This window comes from Hyalella azteca, unplaced genomic scaffold (assembly GCF_000764305.2).
Source record: "Hyalella azteca isolate HAZT.00-mixed unplaced genomic scaffold, Hazt_2.0.2 contig17222, whole genome shotgun sequence".
Taxonomy (NCBI): domain Eukaryota; kingdom Metazoa; phylum Arthropoda; class Malacostraca; order Amphipoda; family Hyalellidae; genus Hyalella; species Hyalella azteca.
The window spans coordinates 20,495-44,849 of NW_025947014.1; the positions used below are offsets into that span (position 1 = coordinate 20,495).

Here is a 24,355-nt window from a genome sequence, read left to right on the forward strand (position 1 = left end):
CATTATATGCTGACCACGCTACCACCCTCCATCACCTGACATCAACATCGTCATTTACTGACATTCATTTTCGACAACTCATCTATGTAACCAACATTAGTCATTTACTCATTCTTGCATTGATTTATACCTGCACGCTGCTCATTCTTCACTCCATGAAGGTACTCTTGTTCCGCCTCAGGGTCTCTACTAATGTTGTCCACCCGGGGCCGGGGGCTCCTAACCTAACCTCGCCACTCCATTTTGTGCAGCGTCCAGCCTGGTTTGCTGGAGGCTTCCTAGGGCCACACACAACCTGTGCTAGGTATAGCACATGGGCTCATATATATCGCCTCGAGCTGACGCAAAAACATCAATGCATTGACCCCAGAAATTATAAGCAAATGTGCATAGCTGACCCAAATCAACTCTGTACTAAAGCAATAAACAAAAATTTTGTAGATTTTGGTGAATCTTTAAGAATCTTTGTTCGTCGAGAAAAAGATCATTTGTTGAGATAAAGCATTGGGATCGAACTAATTACCTATTTAATGGAATTTTATATAAAGGTTGTTAAGTCCATTCTGAATTATGGCGAAGAAATGAAATTTTATTATGAATGCCAGTTACACCAATCTTCCCAAGATATCCTCCACTAGGTCAATATTGACGCAATGGTTCCCGATGCCAATATTTTACTAATAAAATAGAATAGAATAGAAGTGTCGGCGTTGAAGACATAGGCCCATGGCCTGTTGCCGATTCTTGAACTTTTCGTGACTTGATTCACAAGGGATCCGGCCTTTGGAACCCGATCTTTCCATAACAGCTTCATAATCTTTAATCTTTCCTCATAGGACTTGCCTTTCAAGCCCGGAACTATCCTTGTTGCGCGTCTTTGAACACTCTCTACTAAATTTTTGTCCTTTTTAAATTTCGGTGACCACACGACGTTTCCAAACTCCAGGTTCGGGCGCACGACAGCAACAAACAACTGCTTTCATTAATAACTGCTTCATTATAATAAATTAAAGCTTTCATTAATGGACAGATTCAACACGCCGTTAACAACGGCATGCAATAATTATGCGAGATTAACAATAATGCAAAAGCAGCGCTGAAAATATCGAGTAAAATCTTCTGGCAAATTGTGTTGCCAACACAACTGCCTCAGTCAGCAATGACTGTGTGAATTGGCCCAGCCCTTGTTCCTCAGGACATGCAGGGCGGCCACACGCTGTCCTTGAAACCGAACCACCTCAAGTTCAAGTCCAAGTCCAAGGCTACGTGTTTCCGTAGTTGTCGCTATTTACTCGATTCGAGTGTCCTTGATCGGAAAGAGATAAAAACTTATAACGACATACTAAGCAGGGGCTGGTTCTAACTTGAACAATAATTATTTACCAATTAAGATTTTCATGCTGAGTAAATAAAGTTACCAATGACCCAATATTTCATAGAACATCGAGATATTATAGGATTAAAGATGTTTATTTATGGTCCGGGATACTTGCCAAAGGTTCGAACTATTGTGCACCCATTAATTGCAGACATTTATTTTCAAAGCGTTTTTCTATGATACCCAATTATATAAAACGACTTTGAATAATGTAACTATTAATTTAATTTTTGGCGATGAGACCTAAACTTCCAGCGTGAGATCATGAGCACTTTTTTGTAATCGATATAATTTTACAACTGACACTGGCGGATAATTCTTCCTTGCGACATCACACAGGAAATATAACCAATACTTTGAAATAGAGTAAAATAACTAAAATGTAAACTAGTTGTTAATTTTTATTGAAACGGTCTAAAATAATCAAGCCAGAAATTTATCGCTAAATTTGAAGATGGACTCATATAATTGGCATCCGATGAGGTATACACAATTACTTTCTACTAGTGGAAATCTTACGAAGATGATCATTATCACTCCTATTTCTGCATAATTCCGTGAAAAAATCGAATGCACAAATAGTTATAAAAATTTGAATGCACAAATAGTTATTTAGAGTTTAATGTATTGTTGATGCGATGCGTGTTGGTGATGCAACCCCACCAATCAAGTTTTTGAAGAACGGCTGGTCATATTTTCGGTCCAAGCAGCACAGCCTCTCTGTTGAATGGCTAAAGAGGCCCCTGTTCGACACTAATGAGTTCATTAACCCTTGTATTCGTTTTGAATGAAGCTTATTCTTATTAGAAAATTCCATAGCTCTGATAATGTTCAGTTAATTAGCAAGCAGCATAACATTGACTGGGGTAGCAGTAGCTTTCGAAATCGTCTTTAAAATCGACTCTACCGTTGCGTCTAGCTGTCTCTCTTAGCGCGGCTGACGGCTCCGTTGGCAGTTCACAGATGCCTGTCGCTTTTAGTGTGTTTATAATCTAGTTGCCACTTGTTCAAGTGATTGAATTGACAATTTTTACTTAAATAGATTTTCTTGATGATTTAATCCGTTAATCAAATTAATAGCTCACTTTCGACAACTGCTTATTATTCCATTATTTCTACGCATTTGAAGCGTTTACTCGTCGGATCAGACACCTCGTATGAACCATACCCAGGATCTTTACCATGATGCAAACTATTCACTGCGTCTAGGTTTTATTCTAATATTGATTAGCTGGATATTAATTACTGAATTGCCTCAGCTTTACTTAGCAATTTATTATCATTTGGTCTTCGTTAACAGCCAGCTTTTACATTTTAAATTCTATCTGTGATCACCTAAATCCAAACTTTCTCTGAAGTTATACTGGATCATCGACTTGCTTAGTGCGTTTTATGTTTTACATCCGTAATTACATTACGCTTCAGTTATTAACATTACGCTTAAGTTATATTAGTTATTAGCAGTTCGATAACTAAAGCGTAATTACATTACGCTTTAGTTATCGAACTGCTATTTCTATGCATTTATTTCTCGATTAAATGCATATTCTTAACGAACTTTTCTCGAATTCAGCATTGATTCTCCCCAGAGGTTTATTGTCTTTATTCGTTTTTAACCACTGGCTGGCCCAGTGGTCAAAGTTCAGGGTACCAAGATTGGAGCAGAGAGGTGCGGGTTCGATCCCAGCTTTGTGGGCCAGTTTCTGGTCAGAATCGGCGACGAGGCCGGGCGGTTAAGCACAGCAGAATGGGAGCAGTGAGTTGTGTGTTCGAGACCACATCAAGCTGTGAATGTTCTGCGATGTTAAGAATCGGCGTCAGGCCTACGGCCTAATAAACGCTGAAACCGCTATTATTATTATTATTATTATTATTATTATTGTTATTATTATTATTATTATTATTATTATTATTATTATTATTATTATTATTATTATTAATATTATTATTATTATTATTAATATTATTATACAGATAATTGTCCTTCATAAAGCTACAATAATTACATATCCAACAATCGATAATGAAATCGCAAGTCATCGCCTTCCTCAGATTCTTGAACGATATTTTGTTTCAATGGTAAAATCATCCGATAGCCCGATAATTGAAATTCTTCTGGGTCTCGATAGTCCTGAGCGACAATTTACGGGTAGAAGCGAGACTTTAAAAAAAAACATTTACCTTTAATCCCAATTTTGAATAATTTTGATAACCTTGTTGTCTAAAGCCCATTTTCAAGAAATGTAGCTACTGTTTAACGTTACATCAATCCCACTTAATTTGTTAGTATTGACTTATTCCGGCATTATATTCATACGGGCATCTTGGGTATCATTGACAATTGATTGTCTGAGTATTTCGGATCTAGCTGATTAGTGACTCATTGGCACACGTTCTATTAGTAGGAAACGAAAATAATACTTTTCGAGTTGACGCGACTATTCTCGATTTTTCATAGCTTAACACGTAACAGAGATGATAAATTGTTAATAAATCTAGGGCTCATGTAATGTGTTGTAAAATACTTGAGTTATAGCTGTAAAAACTTCGTCGAATTATCAACGCGACGCAGGGCGGGAAATTTTTTTCGGTTGTACAACGATAAAATTCAAAATTATGCATTGAGTAAATTATAAAACTTTTACGGTAAAATTCATAAAATTATATATTATTAAAAATATTTAGAAGTGAAATATTCCATTTAATATACAATCTTTGACTGTTATCCGTCAAAAACGACATCTACCTACTCTGAACCAAACTACTTGTCGGTTAAATGCGTGAAGATGCAGAAATGGCGACCGAAGTCGTGCATGACGCTGAATTACTGTGAGTTAAGACTAACCTCTCGATTTCATTTGTATTTGATAATGATTAACTGTGCAGGAGTATGCCAAATTTATGTTGTATGATGGGTTTGAAGGATATTCAAGGAGTGTAGAAAATATCGCGGAAGTCCACAGTTTAGGATCTCCGCCATGTGTTAGTTGTGGAAATTCAAGTTTGTTTACACTAACGATATTGATGTTGCCCTTAAATTTCCTATTTGTGTGTAAGTGAAAAATTTAAAATATTTCCTGTACTATTGCTATGTTTCCAAATAAGTTTTTGCCCTTCACAAAAGATGTAAATGGCTAGACTCTGCAGGCTAAAAACATAGCTAACCTGAAAGCTGAAACACTTTTTTCAAAGTTTAAATATCGGGGTCTTGAAATCTCTGAATCTGATGCTGGCTGCTGTTGATAAATTTATTAATATCAGACTTACAGTATTAATGATTATGTATTTAGTTCATTAAATACCTATAGTACTATTAACTAGGTATTCTTCACAATCTACAAATACTATTTGAAATATGGGATTGTTCTCACAGGGCTGCAGGGCACAGACCATAGGCATAGTTGATAATTATAATTTATAATCATCCTCATTCCTCTCAGTTTCAGACTCTTGGGTTGCTCAGTGGAATATATCTACCTCTTCAGCCACAAGTCCACAACCAGAGCTTTTCTGCCATTTTCAGAGCCATGAGACTGGCATAGAAAATGGAATCTATATATCTTTTTTGCTGCAACTAGGGTACCTAAATGTGGTATATTCAGACACATTAAAGACATAGCAAAAAATAAATGGCTATAAAAAATCATCGTATGCGCAACTCGAGTTCTGTTTGGTTTACGTCATTCTCAAAACACCGCACTACGTGCCAGCAACAATGAAACGTCATAAAATGTTGCCATATTTATTTTAAAGCCTTTAGAATGCAAACCTACCAAATCCATATTTGGTAGGTTTGCATCCGTCCGTGCTTCAAACTCTACTAATTTGTAATTCCGACCCTCTTGTGTTCGAATTCCAATCGCTGTGTGAGCTGTATTGGAATTGGAATACAACACAGCTCAAAATTAGAACACTATTGAATATTGAACACTACTTAATTAGACTTTTAATAAAGAGCTATTAAGCTTTTAATTAAGAAAATTTTAATCTTTGCATGTAGCTTGGAACAAGCTGTGTGTGTCTAATTGCAAGGCATCCAAGCTCAGCAAGCTGTGTTGGAATTAGTTTTTATGTGTCTAAAACCGTCTCTCAACTTAATCATCTATTAATTTATTTACGGTACCACTTGAAATCAGCAAATACAAGTTTACCTAAAGGATTCCTAATATATTCACAGAGTTATCTAAAAGTCTCAAACCATAATATTTTTTCTACACAAGCAGTTTATCACTATTTGGTAGAGCAAGGTCAACTATCAACTTTGACACGTTTTTGGATGTTCTCACTGGGTGACGTTCACTGTCTGATTTTGGATCTCAACATTTTCCTGCCAGACGGCCCAGACCTAGTGTTTTGGCAATAGTATGGCGTGCAATAGTATGACATCACTATTTCAACCATCAACAAATGCGTGGAACTAAGACAAAGCTTAATATAAAGGAAAAAAGTTGAGAAGTGTTGGAATTACCCACAATGTCGGAATATACCGCGTTTACCCTAGAGTCTAGAGCTCTGCTGCTATTTTTTGAAAGTGTGAGATTCCCTCTGGACAGTATAGAATTCCAAAAAATAATGTTCATATATTATTTTTTATCCACTTCCACCGCTTCTTCAATCCAGAAATTTAAGTTGAGATGGAAAGGATACCTACAAATAGGATAGATTAAAGTTACACTTGGAGGAATCAAGAGTGAAGGTTGGGGCAAGGTGGAATTCTAAGATTAGTGGTTCACTTGAAAAAAAAGTGTTCCACCTTGGAAAAATGTTACAGGAAACTAGAAATGGGTTTGTACTCTGTAGGCCATCAGAAATTGGCTTTGGCATGGACGATATGTCAGTCAACACAAAGAAGCAGGGCTGGAGCCTGGAAAAGTCCTATTTTTTCTGAAATATTGCGCCTCTAATATCATATAATTTTGGTAGGTATGAAATATGAAATCTTGTGGCTCTAATGTTGTAAATTTTTGTTTGATTGAAAAAATTGCGGTTTGCACTCTGCAAACGTGTCGTTTTATGAAATTTTCAACTTCCACAAATGGACCACAATCTGCAGTATATATAGGTACTTCAATGCTCCTGCCTCCCACCAAAATAACATGCAGCATGTAATAACAAGTCAACCCAAAATATTTCCTTTAAGATTGCCTAGTGGCGGTCACATCAGAGCAGTCAGACTGCATTATCACTTGTTCAGTTGCCGCTCAAGTGAAGACAAATGTTAGTGACTTTTTAGGGTAAAATTAGAGATATGGGTAACACATGCATGGGACGTTGTAAATAATAAGTTTGCGGCTTGTAAATGGGTTTTCACGGCTGAGATATGGAATTAACTGCCCAAAGAAATGGAATCACGGCTGTCAAACCCACAAAATCAAGGCTCAAAAAATCCAGAACTTTGTGGCTTGCCAAGTAGAAATATTCCATGCCCGCACAGAAGGTCCCAAGATCGTCAATTGTGCATGTCACTCAAAGATGATCAAGAGGAATTTGCAAAAGGAAGTGCACACATTGTGCTTGGTAGAAGTTATAAGGTTGCTACTGACAGTCTGACACCAGTAGAGACTTGCACATAGCGCTCTGTATGAACGCTTCTGAGGTTGTCAGTAGAGAACGCTTCTGAGGTTGCTGCACAATGTTGCAGCCGGATGCACTTTTGATTCTGAAAAAGGTTCCATTAGATCTTGCCAATATATTCATATACAAAAGTTTCTTAAGAGTTGATTCAGAGCACTTGATGTATTAGTTGTTCAGAGTTTGACAAGTGTTTTTTCAGAGCACACCAAATTATTTTCTTCTAGAGTCATATTGTATTTACCTTTAAATTGTTTAAAGTATTTCTGAAAATCATACCTAAAGCCAATTTGGAAAATTATGTTAGCATCCAACTCTCAACTAGCTCAAACGATTGCAGACCCGATTGTATATTGTCAATGTTCAATGGCATGTCCATGGATTAAGTAATATGATCGGGAAGTAAAAATGTTTATTTCATGAGTGATTATTGAAAATCATTTTCTTATTTGCCCATTCTGAAAAATGGGGCTAATCATCCATGTATGAGAAAAATGCCTGTGTTTATGGTAAATTTGCTTAATTTTATGATGCTCAATATTCCAAATTGGCTTATGGTAAATTTTGACTGCCCTTTCCTAATTCCTAAAAAATAGAAGAAGTTCATATTTTTGTTTGCAATATTAAAAAATTGCCAAAAGACAATCGTTTTAGCCTGCAATTTTGGAAAAAGAATCTGTATAATATTCCAGATCGGCCTTCATCACTGAATTTGAGGAAAGGTAATAGTAACGGATTCATGGTTGATTTTGTCTCACTTACTGGTGGTTTCTGCCCAAATTTTTCATTTGGGTGAGAGATACATTGTAGTTTCATTCCTATCTAGCATCAAGATCGGAGTGATCATTGCTCCTAAGTCAAATATTTTGGTAAGATTCAAAATAAGAATGGATAGGTTACAACAGTGGTTCCCAAAGTGGGCGATATTGCCCTCCTAGGGGCGATGGAAAGATTTTGGGGGGCGGTAAAAAAGAAGAGGGCGTTTGGGGGGCGGCAGTCCGAAGTCAAAGTCAGAAGTTCGAACGTTTGTTTGACGATTTATACACAACACGTGCAGCACATCATGACTCCCAGCGATGGTTTTTTCACCAAGATCTGTTTTTAGCGCATATACTCATTTATGAAAAAAATCCACTATTGTGCTCGCCATGTCCTTCTGTCTGTCATTCCGTGATTTCACGTTTTCGTCGACGAGAAAATGCGCTCTCTGTCACTCACTGCAGTGAGTACCGAGTTATATTTTTTAAACTTCTCCTGGGTTTACGTCTACGACAAATTAACGGCCGGACTCGTGGCCGGTCTCACGGCCAATTTCCAAATTCAATGATCAAGGAATACCTCTCAAACTAATAAACTTAACTCGATGAAACTTGGTACACGTATTCATTAGGACCTAATGGTAATGTAGAGCTCGTGAAAATTTTTTGAATTTTGCCTTCAATTGTTTTTGCCATACTTATATGGCAATACGTACGGGCCGAATTCACAGTGATCAAGGAATTTCTTCCAAATTACTGAACAGATTCGGATGAAATTTTGAATTTATAGTCCTAACAACCAAATGGTGATGTTTTGCTCGTGAAAATTTTTTTGATTGTGCCTTCATTTGCGAGTTTCATTCGTGATTTAAACAGCAATACGTGCTTAAATTTGCAGTAATCAAGAAATTTCTTGCAAACTACTGAACAGATTTGAATGAAATTTAGTATTTTACTACGTTTTTCTTAGCTCGCTTTCGTGTCTGTGATGATCAAATCTTGCAATCGATATTTCACCAACTTTCCCATTAGCTAGCGCTCTGAAACTTTTAGGGAAGCTCAGCTCCCGATAACAATACAATAATCCAGAATTTGTTGCACGTTTCCAGGCGTATAAACTCTAAAGGAACTCACAAGCAGGGGTTGGAACCTTTAATGCACGTCATCCTCGAGAGGATATTCGTGTTTAGACTGCGTATATCGATGATACGCTTCGTATCATCGATACGAACATCAAGTCAAGTAAATTGGCTCGCAACAACGTGTTTCGTGTGTAGCAATGGACTAAAAATGAGAAAATAAAATGCTTAAAAAACTAAAAAGTAGAAAATAAAATGTATAAAAAAAATTTTTAAAGACCACGTTTTTCATGTGGACTCAAAAGTAGAAAATAATTTTTCGGCAGCCACTGATCTCTGTTTGCTTTCATTCCCTTGGTCTTTTGTATTTCAGTTAAAATATTTTACATCTAAAACGAAAAACGTGGGGCGCATCTTCATTTAGGCATGCCTTAATTTCAATTTTGAATTCAACCACTATTTCTAATTATATCAGCAATACACTTATCAAATGTTCAGTGAACCATCATATTCATCATATCAAGTAATCACCAAACAATTAAATACATATGCGCCCCACGTTTTTCATTTTAGATGTAAAATATTTTAACTGAAATACAAAAGACCAAGAGAATGAAAGCAAACAGAGATCAGTAGCTGCCGAAAAATTATTTTCTACTCTTGAGTCCACATGAAAAACGTGGTCTTTAAAAATTTTTTTTATACATTTTATTAATACCTAACCTCAGCATCGGTGATGTTTAGCTCATTAAAATTTTTTTGTTTTGCCTTTCTTTGTGAGTTATACGGCTATTCGTAAACGGCTCTTGGTTAAACCAGCCGGTAGAAAAGCCGATCGTTTCTCCTATATCTGTATAACTTGCGAACGAAAGCGAATAAGGAAGTGTGAAATCAAGAATGACGTTAAAATGAAAAAATCTCGCAAACGACGGTAAAATAAATTTTTTTCAATCTAAAAAACACCATTTGGTAGTTAGGAATGTATATTCAAAATTTTGTTCAAACCTGTTTGGTAGTTTGGAAGAAATTCTTTGATCACTGCAAATTTCGGCCTGTGTCGCAATATACCGTAACTCACAAATGAAGGTGATATTTAAAAAAATTTTCGCAAGCTAAACGTTACCACTAAGTTCTGATGAATACATGTTCCAAGTTTTATTGAGCTGCGTTCATTAGTTTGGGTGATATTCCTTGATAACTGAATTTGGAGATTGGTCGTGAGACGGCCACGAGTCCGGCCGTACATTTGCCCAAGACGTCCTAGGTTTCTAGTGCTGAAACGGTTAAAACAGCTGAAAAACACATTGGTTCACTAAAAGGGTCCTATTTGTGGAATACACATCATAACACATGTGTGTTTAACCTTTATCTTTTAAAATTGCAGCGAACTAAATTTTATAGTAAGAGGCGCATGATTTTATATGTGTCTGTGGGGGGCGCTAGAAATTCACTAGAGAGCTAAAGGGGGCGCCAGCCTGAAAAAGTTTGGGAACCACTGGGTTACAACATGCTACATTGCCAATAAAAGAGAAGCAAAATGTTTTGTTGGCTTTTATAGGATAAACACTAGCTACACTGCCTGGCTTGTATTACTGTTTTTATTAACATTTTTGGTGCGGGAAATTTGAAAAAAATGTGTTATGCTTGTATGTAAAAAATTTATTTCCCAAACAACAGTTGGATTTTTATAGGTGTGAGTTCATTGAATTTACAGCTGTGTAAAAATGAATTTAATAATTCTGAGTCATGAGTTCCTTTTTTGTAAGCAATTTCATATTCTAAATTGTGGAGGACAATATGTTCAAACTAAAAAATTTTGTGTCATAAAAGCATTTATTAGGAATGTGTGTTTTTTTTCTTGGGTGTTGAATAACTCATTTTTTTTAATGCCTTGCAGGGAGGAGTTCCCTGAAGACTCCTGTAACATGCAGACAATAGAAGAAGCCGGTGGTCTGATCTGCGACCCTCACATCACTGTGCTCACTGAAGAAACTGTTGTTGAGGTTAGACTAACACTCAATCATGATGAATCAAATGTCCCATGTCAATTACTCATTAAAGTTGTTTGTTGTATATAATTACATTTGGCTTGGAAGAGTTCTTTTGAACACATGCCATTGGTTATTTAGTCATTCTATTTTAACTATAAACAGAGATATGACTATAAATGCACATACTGTAGTAAATGCTTCCATTTAAAGTAATTAGTGTCAGCCCTTGATACTACTATATCATGAACAGATAGATTTGATTTCATAAGACATTCCTTGTCTGAGTACAAATATAAATACGATGAAGCTCCAGACAACCTGTATTGATAAAGGTAGACTTGTGTGACTGAGCAATGACAAGCTGAATCAAGAACTGTACATTGATTCACATGATCCTCTGCCATAAATCCCAAATCTGCAAATTAACCGCAGTTAGTAGCCTCAAGAATCCCATTGTGACGTGGTACAGGCTCTTCTGATCCATCAAAACGCCATCTGGAGGTCTGACCAATAGATGCTTGACTATTTTGTTCCACGTCTCAATTATTAGAAGTCAACATTGGCCTCCTAAAGGAAGACCACTAGTCCTACCACACCTTTTTCACACAAGAGAAGGCAGTCAACCACTAATCAACTGCTTCATAGTTCTTTCCTCTCTCAACACAGTATTAGGATATTAGCTTGCCTAAAATTGAAGTACAGTATAGAAAATTAAAATTATAAAAAATATAACTCGGTACTCACTGCAGTGAGTGACAGAGAGCGCATTTTCTCGTCAATGAAAACTTGAGGTCACGGAGGGATGGATGGACGGACAGACAGACGGACATGGCAAGCACAATAGTGCATTTTTTCCATAAATGGGAAAATGCGCTAAAAAGAGAACATGAAATGGTATAAGAGCAATGAAAAGTTGAAAGGTACTAGCAATGTGTTTTAGAGTTGCTGTGGCTGCAGATATTCACTAATGCACTGAACAATTTGTGTGCAGCTTGAACACTGAATAAGTTGGCTAGAAATTTACAACTAATGCAGTGAGAGGAGGACAAGTAAATGGTTAATCTTAAAATCATTGAAATATTACATTTTGGAACTGCAGTAATGTTCTCAAATAATTCCATTAAATTCAATTTTGATTATAATTTGTTTTAATATACGCACAGTAATTAATTATTTGCCCTGTGCACACAAAATGTTATCAAGACAAATTATTAAGAAAAATATTGTGGAATGAATAAATTAATAACGAGGCCTTGAATTAAAATGCAAATACCTTCTGTTTTCAAAATCTTTAATTGAATTTTATGTTGTTTTTTCTTGAATTATTTGCTTTTATTTATTCACTAGACATGATTTTTATGATTTCTCCATTTTCAGGATGCAGATTGCAGTCATAAATACTATGAAGACAGACAGTATGAGTTTGAGTTTTCTCAGCCAGTTTCAGATCAGAATGCAGTGGAATATGCAGGTGAGTTTCAATCATTTCTTACTAAAAAAATTGCAAGTGTTTTGAAATTTTTAGCAGTTGCCTAATTTTATGCCACCCTTATGCCAGTAACATAACTGATTTCTTTCTCAAATAGTAAGGTGGAGTTATACAGAAAAATTTATGACTTCAATCTACCTCAAGGGATTGAAATTCACATGAAGCACAAAGTAAGTGAAAATGTTTACAGCTGATTCATGATGAAATGTATTGAAGCTAACAGAATAACTTCATGAATGAACTTAAATGGATGCCTTTTATGCCTATCTTGTGTATTTAGAGCCTAAAGGGTGACTCTATTTTTCATATTGGTAAAAATATCCTATGTGAGAAAATGAGTGCCAAAATGATGTTCCAATCTGAAATGTTGATTTCGGGCAGACATAGGGATTTTTTACATCATTGTTTTTTGCTCTTTCATGTATGGGTTGTTTTTTAAAATTGGAGAAAGGTAATTTTAATTAATTAAATTTCGGATGTTATTTTAATTAAGATATCTGACAACTAATGGAACCTGCTGACAGAAAGCGGATCGCATTTCCTCATGTCATAGAGATTCTATTCTTAGTTCTAGGTATCTTCAGCACAAATAGCAAGGCTTGCCTTGTAGCTAAAATGCTCAGAAATTATGAGCCTTTTCAAACCGCCACATGTAAGTTTATAGTTTTTAAAAGCTGGGAAACACTAACAGAGGTACTATGGTGGTTTTTGACTTTACGCTTGAAAACATTTCTGTTTATCTGTTTAGCGAGAAAGATATAACAAATGTCAACTTGAAATCTATACTGAAAATGTTTCCCATTATGTCCTCTAATTTGTGTTTAAGACCACATCATCTTGACTCTGCCAATAACCTGCCTATCGCACCAAATACGAATTGTACCATATGTACTTTTTTCAATAGTAATGGCCAATATTAGATGAACAGCCAAGTATCTTAAATAATCTACTTTCGTTAGCCCTTGTGATTTACCACATTAAAATTTTCAATTTAGGATTACGGCCGAGTTAGTATTTTTTAAAATTGTTTTGTAAAAAAGCTTGATTAATTCTTCGTTGTGCACTCATCAATTTGGAATGATCAAGTAAATTTATTTAATTCCCACCCTCTTGCAGATGACTTGCAGCTACACGAGCGTCTACAGCCACGTGTAGCCGTTCACCTCCTAGAGAATGTTCCTGAGGAACGCTGTCTTAACATTGCTCCTGACAAACCACAGCACGGAGACTGGTTAGGCCCATCTTTCTTCATGCAATAAACAAGAAAGTGTTGATTTTTTCCAACTTGTTTTCGTTTGTATTTTCATATGTATCATTTTTTGCTTACCAACATTAATCTAACTTATTCCCTTATGTTCGCAAAACGAAATGCTTAAAACCGTAATGATCCTTGCATTATCAGGTACGTCTACAGCTACTTGCACGATCTAAAACGGCGAAGATTGTGGCAGAGAGACGGACATTCTTGGAGAAACTACGGCCTTAGAAAGGAAAAATACAAGGGCAGACTTCTTCACAAGCGTTATTTCAGGTGACACTATCTTATTATGTTGCTCAGACATTTTCTAAGACACTAGTTTATCATTTTTAAATCTTGTGTCATCAGGTGTGTTCAATTTCGTCATGGTGTTTTTGCTTTTTTTTGTCCTTTAATGTAACATTTTCATTATTTTCCAAAATATTTCTTAAGTCTTGATTTTTGTTCATATTTATGGCTGTACTTTTATCTAAAGTAACAGATTCATAAATGACATATTTACAGGCAAATAAACGGCAGCAATCTTTCACGAATCGTGTACGAAGTTGTAGGTGATCATTACCTGCCAAGGTTTCTGGTGCAATACATCGACGATTCACGAGTTCCAAAGGGCGTGGCAATCCTCGCCAGCAACGCCAGTGTCAGCAACACTATGACCGGAAAACAACGCAAACATTCCATCCGCAAAGATGCCATGCGCCGTAGACTCTACACTATGCTCACTGATTGGCAAGCCTCGGAACTTCTGGTGAAGACTGTCAAAGGTAGCTGCTGCACTACACCTGCAAACAAACCTACTAATGGCTACTGGTACATCTTCAAGTATGGGCAAGATCAAACCCGTTCAGATCTCTGGAAAGAAGACGGCTTACAGTGGGTACAGCACAGTTCAAGTGCTGTGCATGTGGGTTCCAGGCTTCTGCTCAAGAGGCAGTTTATCCGATACGTGGACGGCGCTCGAGTAGACTTCATTCGACGGTCATATGAGTTTGTTGATCCAGCCGCAGCTTCTCTTGCTGGGCTGGGATCTCTCAGCACTGAGCAGGTGGCCCAACAGACGTCGTCAACCACCCGGCGACCAGAACCTATTGACTGCGAGACTGGAAACACTGTGGCCTCCGATGACGTCTTTGCCGTGGACGAGGATGATAACGACGAGTTTGTTGGGTTCGATTCTCCGGACCCAAAGGAAAGTAAACGGGAAGTGAAAAAAACATCTCAAAAAGCCAATGGAAATGTTTCAGTAGATGAAGATACGCAGAAAACGCGAAATGGTTGGAAATGGTCACCAAGCCCGCCCACAAAGGAAAATAAAACTACTAAAGTAATCATCAAAGAGGAAGACCCATTCGACAACGGCAGTAGTTTTGATTCCCAGGAGGTGCCTGACGTGACGTTCAATCGCGTCTTAGTACACTACTTGGGTCATGATGATGCTGTGGACATGCCGGCACCTAAACCGAAGAAGATGACAAAGGCTGGCGGATCCAGACAGGCTCAAGTTGCTTTGTGCCGTGCAGTGCCTCTCACCTGCACAGATGGCACCTTACAGACGTCGAACGTGGGACCTAATCGCGGCATCCATCGTCGCCTGCACCCCCGCGAGGCTGCACATCTGCTGCAGGTCACTCCGCAACACGAGTGTGTGCCGTACCTGCCTTTGCCCCATCCTAGGGCAGGACTCTGGTGAGTATATACTCTGAAAACAAAGGTAGTTTTTTACGCGGTCGTTGTCATGAACTCAATCTTTAACATAAACAACCATGACGATATTTTGCTTTGAGATGCTTTGAATGCGGTATAATAAATACGTGTATTTTAGCATGAATGATTGTTGAAACTGACGAAATTTGCTCTGGGCTTGGGTGAATATGGTGAACGAGCAAGCTTAATGAGTACCGTATATAAATCTCGTTCCAACCATGTTACGTCAATGTTACTGCACCTTCTTGAGTAGGAATAGTTTCGCTAACTTCTGTGAGGTTGTTGGTCCAAATCGATGTAGGTTTGTATTCCAGAACAAATGCAGCTTGCATTTCTGACATTTTAATGATTAATTACTCACTCCTGTTATTCTTCCGGTTTAAGTGCGGTTTGTTGAAAAAAATGCACTTGATGTCTTGCCGCAGTGTTAAACTTATGCGGGCGTCATTTATGATATTATGGTAGTAATGAATTATTGGAGTCAAGGTATGAAGACAGAAGCTTGACGATTACTTATGCGATATTTTTCGATTCTCTTTGTTTCACCAACGACTTGTAATGGTAAATTAATACAATTGTTTTGACTTTGCTGCTGCATGTTAAATACGGTATATGTAATGCTTTGAGAAATAGCTGTATAGCTCCAAACTGATTTAGTTGAAAATCACGCTCGAGTTGAAAATGCTGTCGTGATTTGAGAAATACATGTTTACTATTAAGTTAATTATTTTGAGGTCGCAGGTGCGTGCTAGAGAGTGAGGTGGAGGACGGCAGCGCGTCTAGCTGGAGTAGCGACGGCTACAACTGGCGACTGCTGACGAGCGTGGCGTTGGGTGTCGGCGACGAGTCGCTGCTAATCAAGCGCTACCGACGGACTGTTCGGGGACAGGGTGTTCATTTGTACCGCTATGCCTACTGCCTTGCCCACTGTGATCGCGCTCGAGTCTTGGTGCATTACATTGGCCTTGATGACGAGCCTGAAACTTTCCAGTCTCCCCAAGATTTTTCTGGCGCCCCACCTGTGCGCTGTAAGGAAGAAGGTGCCGTAGATGAAACAGGATTCCTAGACGCAGACACCTGGCCTCAGGTCAGAGAAGAAGACTACCGACATGGCAAGTGGCAGTATCTGCAGGATGAGGAGGAGCAGCCAGATACCACGACCGTGCTTAACAAGGATGGCCTTAGCGTTATGGGTGAGTTGTGATTTGCTTTATCGTACATCGTTAACTGTGGATTTTTTAATATATCTTAAAATAAGTAAAACTCTCTGAGATGCTGTGACGTCTTAAATTATTATTTCAGTGAGTGGTTGATATCTTTTGCCTTTTTTGATGGAGGAATTGAATTATTATTGTTGGAGGGACTTGATCAACGGCTGCACTGGATTTTTTACAACGTGTTTAGTTGGCCCTGAAATTGTTTTCATTATCTTTTGGTTTACCGGGTGACTTGAGAATTTTTTTGGTATAGTTGAACTAACGCTGCAATTTATTTAGTTAAGTATGTATTAAAAATTGGATTATTGGAACAATTCAACACCTGCAAATTTCGTTGTGGAAATTCACAAAAAAAGGCTAATTTAAATAAACTTTTTGTACGAAGCTTGCGAACTCGAATTAATTTTCATCTAAATATTCTTTTTCTCTGCCATGAAACGTAGGTTCTCTCCTCTCCTACCTTTTATCAATTAAACTAGTTATTTCTTGAATCAATAGAGATTTCGAGATTTTTATTTAAAATGATTTTTGCAGTGATCACGCGCCTGCTTATCCCTCTGGAAATAGCTACCGTGATCCACCTCCTGGAAGACACTCCAGAAGAAGACTGTCTCACTTTTGCTCCAGGCAATCCTAAGAATGGACATTGGTTCGTTTTTACCTACGCGGGTCTCCACCCCATTTGCCAGAAGGGCTGGAAGAAAGACTACTACCGCTGGAGACACAATGGCACTCACAAACGAGTTATCCAGGATAAAAATCTCAATATCCGTTACTATAAGAGAATTGTCACAGGGCGTGGTGCGCACTTTATGCGCTATACTTACGAAATACTCGATGAGGAAGGTAACAATGTTCTTCAGCGCATGCTTGTTCACTACCTTGGACGTGACGACATTCCTGAACCAGCATCCAGCTACTCACCGAAGTTGCGAGCTAAACTTGGCATCGGAGCTTCTGTGTTCGTGAAAGTTGGAGACCTCATGGAAGGCCAGTTCTACACCGTCATGTGCAGTCGATTTATTCCTGATCTCGACGTCTTGCCTGCAGAAGATCCTGCTGAACCGACTGCGCTTGGCGGTAGCTATGGTTCGGTGATGGAACAGCAAGACCACATGTTTGTTGATTCTCAGTACGGTGCCATAATGAAGCCCCGGAGAAGCACCAAGCCTCGCGCAATTCAGTCCGGCATTGACAAATCTAACAACTTTTTCCTTGAAGAAGTCCTCCCATCGCCAGATTTGCCATCCTGTGTCGTTGAAGAGGCGTCATCGCGTTATCCGTCAGAAGAAGCGGATTCCTCTGTTGACAGTGGAATGCCGTACGTATATCGTGTTGGCCGAAGCGTCATCGACTTGGTATATGACTTCCTGTACAAAATCAAAGAGTCTCACTACATATTTTTCCAAGTTATTCCCACAACCATCGTTGTTATAGCTTGCAAATCTAACATGAATGAGTATAAAGCAATGCGCGTCGCGTCAAATGCAAACCTTGTTGTCTATTATGACAAAACATGGATGGTTGACAACTTGTACGTTAGCTCACTCTACACCAAACACATCATGTGCGAGTCTGAGACTTTGTTCCCTCTAGCATTTGCTATTCATGAGCTAGATGATGCAAGCTCCCACCGCACAATCCTGGAACAAATGCTGATGAGCTGTAAGGCCTTGGATTCCGCCGACACTGTAATCCTCACAGATGCATCTCCAAGCCTACTGAGCGCCTGTGCCGACTCACTGCCTAAGTGTATTCGTGCATCATCCTGGACAAACATTCTGGAGGCCGTCAATCTTTGGTTCAGCCGAAATGAGCCAAATTGCGATAGCTGGACTGCAACTGTCGATTCTGTTGCTAAGCTTCTGCGAACACGGTCATTTGACGAGTACTCGCTGAAGTATCAAGAGTTTTCTGCCGTTTGGATACCCGATTTTCGCGGTTTCTATGACGAAACGTTGTCTGACGTAGTGATAGCTAGCAATGCTGGAAGCCTTCAAACTTTGGGCATGTATTCAAAGCACGGACTGACCATAGCTGGCCTACGTGACTTCTTGGAGCAGATGGGTTTCCTTTTTTCTGACGTCGAGTGTTCAACGTTGGATTCTCTGACAAACATGATCTACTACGTCCTCTACTACTACCACAACGAAATTGAGAAGGGGAAGCTAAAGGAAGTTGGGACTGCTTTCCGAAGAAAGAAACGTTTCTTCTCATCAATGATCAAAAAGAAATGTTTCTTTCCCAGCCGATGTGCTCTGCCTGAAGATGTTGCTGGTTCGATCCTGGTGAAAATGAGGGTACCTGCATTCGCGATGAAAAAGGAGCCCGTCCACTCGTCAATATTCGACACTGATGAAAACGTGAGAGAGCTTGTCAACATTGAGGTTGACGTCGACTTGGATGGAAACATTGGCATTGGTGAGGAAGAATTTGAGCAAATCACAATTCTTGAAAGCGATCCTCTAGAATTAAAAGCTGAAAAAATAACCTGCGTCACAGAAACTGTTGAGGGAGAACCTATGGTGTATTCTCAGAGATCCACCGATGATGAAATGGAAGAGCCTGAACGACGTCTTGGTCGAAGCAAGAGGCCAAGACTGAGATTGGCCTCAAATGCAGTGCTGTTTGATCAGTATGACGACGATAAGTCAGAAGATTTCGTTCCTGGCTCCGTGAAACGCAGAGGTCGCCCGAGGAAACTGAAACATGACTCAGGTTCGCCACTGCGTAAACCAGTGACAAAGCGTTTCAAGAAGACGGACTCCTCGAGAAATAATAAAAATTCTTACGAAAAACGGAAGAAGATGGTCAATTTGGGTCATTCTTTGTGGATATCCGGCAGAGTTTCATTCGACCCTGGCGCCGAAACTTACTTCGTGAGCGGTGGGCGAGGGGCTGTCGAGTGCGTTCAGTTGACTCCTTCCCATCATTGCTCTTGTGGTGCTAGGGATCGCTGCAAGCATATCATTGCTGCGCTTCTCGAGAGCCTTTGTTTTGAAGATGAATCCGAAGATAGAAGTATCTTCAGCAGCCATAGCAAAAAGAAACTCCCAGTTCTCCAGTCAACCACATTAGATCTACAGTTTGAAGATGATGAAGAATTTGGACATGAAGAAACCGTGTTCTTGGAGCCTAGCTTTGACGTAGACCTTTAATTTCAATAACACGTTCTGGCTTTTACCTTCTGAGTGATTCTGAGAATTTTTTTCTACATGAACTTCTTCAATTTTGATAGACCACGATTTATTGTTATTGTATGGATTGATTTAATAAGTGTCTGTTTCATTGCCACATTTTTTCGCAACTTGACTTCCCAAAATTTCTGTCCTATGAACAGATGTGAAAAGCTTAATAGTAAGTATTTCGCGAAAATTTCTCTTGTAAAATTCTTGTAGCCTTCTTGTAGAGTAGTAGTGTAAATATGTGTATATCGAAAAAGCTGAAATTTTCATTACACATTGCAACTTTCTGCCATATATAAAAACTTAGAGGACTTAAGTAGTCCGCTGTTCGTAGGTTTAGTTTCTTAGCGTTTCTTTGATTACTTCTCAGTGGCTCAACGGAAGCTATCAAGTTACCAGACTTAGTTGAGAGGAACCATTCAACTGAAAATTAGAAGACAATTTAAAGTGTAGCTTGCATGTCTAGCTATGTATAAATGTGTTTGGTTATATTACCCAACATATATAAATGTTGGGTTGCTGTTAGATGCACTCTACTAGTAACATGTGTTGGCATTATCTACGTTTTACAATGAATCGTTCATGTTAACTTACTATGCTTCGGATTAGGTTTTCAATTAATTTTTGCGAGCCGTTAAAAGGAAACTTAATTTTTTTTATGACTGGAATAATTCGATTTAAGGTCGATGATTTGACATGTTTAATTACTGTTTGTTTTTGAGTCTCAATGATGAGAAATTTAATTATTACATCCAGAATAACTTATAATCCTGTGGTGTCTCTTACGTTTTTATTGATAATATATAATTGATTCGGTTTCTAGAACGACTTCGAAAATAAAAGAGAAATAATTTAACTTTATTTTCAGTCTATTTTCTTGTCTGCAATTTGGCAGGAAATTAGTAGGTGTCGATTTCAATGCTACTTAATATCTTCAATTTTATTGTTAATTACAGTTTCGTCTCCTGCAACACTTCAGATCAAGGGAATACGATCATTGACTATTTCCTGCATCACGGGTTTGATAGAGGGCTCACGTGACTGCTTTTGTCGTTTTTGTTTCCCAATTTAGTGTAACAGTCTAAAGTTAATGTTTTCTACGCGTTTTTCTTTAATACGAGTACGTTTCTTCCCACCAACTGAAATGATTATAGAAAACCATTGTCTGGCTAGTGCTCTCCTCTATGAGAGAATGACTATGTATATAAAAATTATCCTTGGACACCGTCGCTCTCAACACCGGTTTCTATTCATGTAAGTCATTGAAGTTTTCCTCGTGGGAGTGATGCTCTATATTAAAAAAAAAAAAACAAAATTTGTACCGAAATTGTCATATTTGTTTACATTTACAGCCATTTCATCTAGAGGACAGGTTTTCAATTCGCCGAAATTTTTTCAGATTTTTGAAAGATTTTTGTTGCTTTAGCACGGACTCTGTTTTTGGTATGTATTGTTGCTGTATATTCAGCTGTCGAATAACCAATCTTGTGTAATTATGGATTTGCCGTGGCACAATTTAAAATTACATTATGTTCAGTTTCTGCAATCGAAATGACTTGAAGGCTCAGCTTTTACTTTGAGCTAGATAAAGGTTTCATAATTTAAACTAATCTTACACTCTCGCTTCTCGAAATAATGTACAAGCTTCTAAAATACATTGGTTTATCTCCCGTTGTTGTTTCTCCCATAACACATCTCGTGTTTGTCGGAATTATTTCATTCCGGTCTGCTTACAACTGAAACTTCGTACGACTAACAAAAGGTTTAATATTTGTCTGTAATTCAAAACTTGAGAAACTTGGAAAAAGTTTATTCTCTAAGTGCAAAATTGACTATTTAATCACAAATCAAATGGGCTCATCAGTTTTTCAGGCATCACCGTGAAATTACCAGGGAAATTTTCGTTTAAAACTTTATAATGATGTCAGCAACTGAAACGCTGTCTTTTTGTTGCCTGCAATGTTCATCTCCCGCAGAAAATTTTTCTGATAAAGAGCTATAATGGTTTAATAATGAAACAGAGAGATTGGATGCTTTGCTTTATTCATTTTTGACAATGATATATGGTACATCTTGTCTAAAACAATTGCATACTTGGATAAGTTGGGGGTAACTGCTACTGTAGCGTGGAGTGTCTTCAGAAGTTCAGAGTGACGACTCTTCACCTAGCTTCAGAAACCTGAAGTTAAACTTCCATTATATATCAGCTATTCATGACTGAATATTTTTAGCTCGCATACTTGAAGAAACTACGCCCCTGGATTGGACCCTGTTGCTTGTTGCATGAGGAGGGCTTGGGAATCCAGCAACTGACAGCTAGGATTTACTTAAAATCGCCAGTTCGTCATCTTGTAAGACTCTATCGCTGTTCACTTTGTGTTAATTTATTTGGCTGCAGCGTTTGAAATCGGGTAAGAAATGTGCTAAAAAAATGCTAAACTGTTAAAGTTGCTATGTTAGGTTGCTTTGATTGAAAAAAATATGAATTTTTCATCTGAATGCAAGCATAACGGGGCTTTAATTGAGTTCAAAGAAAGGACTTCCATAATCTCTCAAACTGAGCTATGAAGTCCAGGGAAATCATTCCATTCTAAAGCGCGATTTTTGTTAGCATCCGATTATAAACAGTCTCACTGTACTCTCGGAAACACATTGGCTGAAACGCTGTACGTAACGGTCATCTATTTCATTATTGCTGATAATAACTAAGTGATTAAATTGAAATATTGTGATCATTGTGGCAGCTTGAAATGTTTCGTATTTTCCGTAATGTGGGAAATATGTAAATTTGCTCCCGCAAAAGAAGTAAATGAATTGTGTGTAACAATTTGAGTTTACTTTTTCATTTTGTTAAAATGTGATCGGTTGCAGTGAACTTCTGTCATAAAATATTTAACGGTTTGACTGGGAAACTGTGTTTTGGCTTTTCAAGGCATTGGAGGTTATTTTAAGTAACGAAGTGCTCTGGTGCTATATTCTAAGCATAGCTAAGAATGTAACATGCTTCTTGCTCTGCATAAATGTACACACTACAGTCGCATTCTTTGCATACACTTTACAACTATACCGTATTCGCTATACATTTCATGCTATAACGGCTATACCAACACACGCTTGACTTGCAGTGGTCACTCTCATTCTCTCGTGTCCATATCATACACTAGTGAGACCTATTATGTATATAAACATCCTATGAATTGATATGTGAGTGCCAGCCGTTGGATATTTTTATTACAATAGGAAAAACAATAGTTTTCGAGCACTTTTTGTCGAATTAAACGATTCGCATTGTCACGCAAGAAAGAACCACGCTTTCAAATTTCAGGAATCTCATTTCCAATTAGGCCGTATCTCTAATTCTGTACACTACTAAGTTTGTGAACATAAAATACAGCACGCAGTGAACGACAGGAAGATAAACATATTGTAATAATATTAGAAAGGGGCAGATCGTAGTGTAACATTTATACATAAATTCTCCTAAATAAAATAGAAACACGGTTGCTTTAAGCAAGCTTGTGCTTGGATCGCTACCTCGTCGAAGGAGGTTCCGGAGTGCAATGGATCGACCTTCGATGCGATGCTTTCCATGCACAGAAGCAACACGTGTCTAACAGCTAGAAGGCATCGTCTACGTGGTGTTTGTGATCAAACTACGTAATAGGATTTAGTGGGAATATTTCGCCTGCGATCGTCGATTGTAGACGCATTTTGCTCAGTAAATATCCGTTGCAATATTCATATACCAACGACAGCCGCTATGGCTGATATTCCTCGTAATTACAGTCCTTGCTTTCCCTAGTAAATTATTCGTACATATTGTTTATTATCAAAAACTCTTAGAGCTGAGGGTTTTCATTTATAAGAAGAACGTTTACAAAGTTTTGCTGCTGCAATGTCATTTACATGTGTCTGTGAGGGAAAACCTCTTTATTTCTAAAACTTTGTGCAAAAACTGGTGACAATCCACATCATCATTTATGTATTTCCATGTGTAGGAAAGGTTAAATATCGTCATATAAAATGAAATTTGCATTATTTCTCAGGACTTCCAGTAATCGAGAAGCTGAAACTCAATCTTTTTTTTTTTCAAGCCAACGAATGTCGAGGCGCGAGGCCTTTTTTCTGACAAATATATAATTTGCAAAGCGGATTTTAAATATTAATTTACTATATTTCTTGGCAAAGAAAAGCAAATAATAAGTTGGTTCAACAGGTTTGAAGAAATGTATCGATTTGGCCACGAGGTTTAGTAATTGAAAACATTCGTCAAACAAGGATGGACATTTTTCCCAATGATGCAAAATTTCAATTTGTGTTGACTGTCTAGAGATATTGACTGAACATAGGTCATGAAATAAAAGGAAAATAAAAACAAATGAAGAGGAGTGACGAACTTAATCAAAAATAAAGTACAAAAATATCTTAACTTAAAGGAATGCGTATTTTTCAATACCAGGAATGTATAGATCTGGAATTTTTCTATCAGATATGATGAGAATGTTACGCCCAACTATGAAATTTGCTCATTAATTCATGACTCAGAACTGAATTTTAGACAACATTGCTTTAGAATAGTTCCCGTACGTTTGAAACTCGTTCGAAATAAATTAATTTTGTTGTTAAAATTGTGTGATCATTTCCAAAAGATGATGATCAGTTATACCCGATGATGCAAGTGCTAAGTGTTCAGTGACAAAGTGTCAAATTTCGGCTCTAATAACT

General features: G+C 37.8%; 1 protein-coding gene across 2 annotated transcripts; it reads left to right on the plus strand.

Moving 5' to 3' along the window:
• Positions 1-4,121: 4,121 nt before the first annotated feature.
• On the plus strand, positions 4,122-21,300 carry LOC108681789. 2 transcript variants are annotated; one of them, XM_018170864.2, is made up of 8 exons: positions 4,122-4,207; positions 10,684-10,789; positions 12,155-12,248; positions 13,383-13,497; positions 13,669-13,797; positions 14,029-15,210; positions 15,970-16,421; positions 16,980-21,300. In XM_018170864.2, the coding sequence occupies exons 1-8, from the start codon at positions 4,155-4,157 to the stop codon at positions 19,601-19,603; spliced, it is 4,755 nt and encodes a 1,584-aa protein (XP_018026353.2). In that variant the 5' UTR covers positions 4,122-4,154; the 3' UTR covers positions 19,604-21,300. The 2 variants fall into 2 exon arrangements, with proteins under 2 accessions (XP_018026353.2, XP_018026354.1); XM_018170865.2 differs by lacking the exon at positions 4,122-4,207 and adding an exon at positions 4,276-4,430.
• Positions 21,301-24,355: the final 3,055 nt, after the last annotated feature.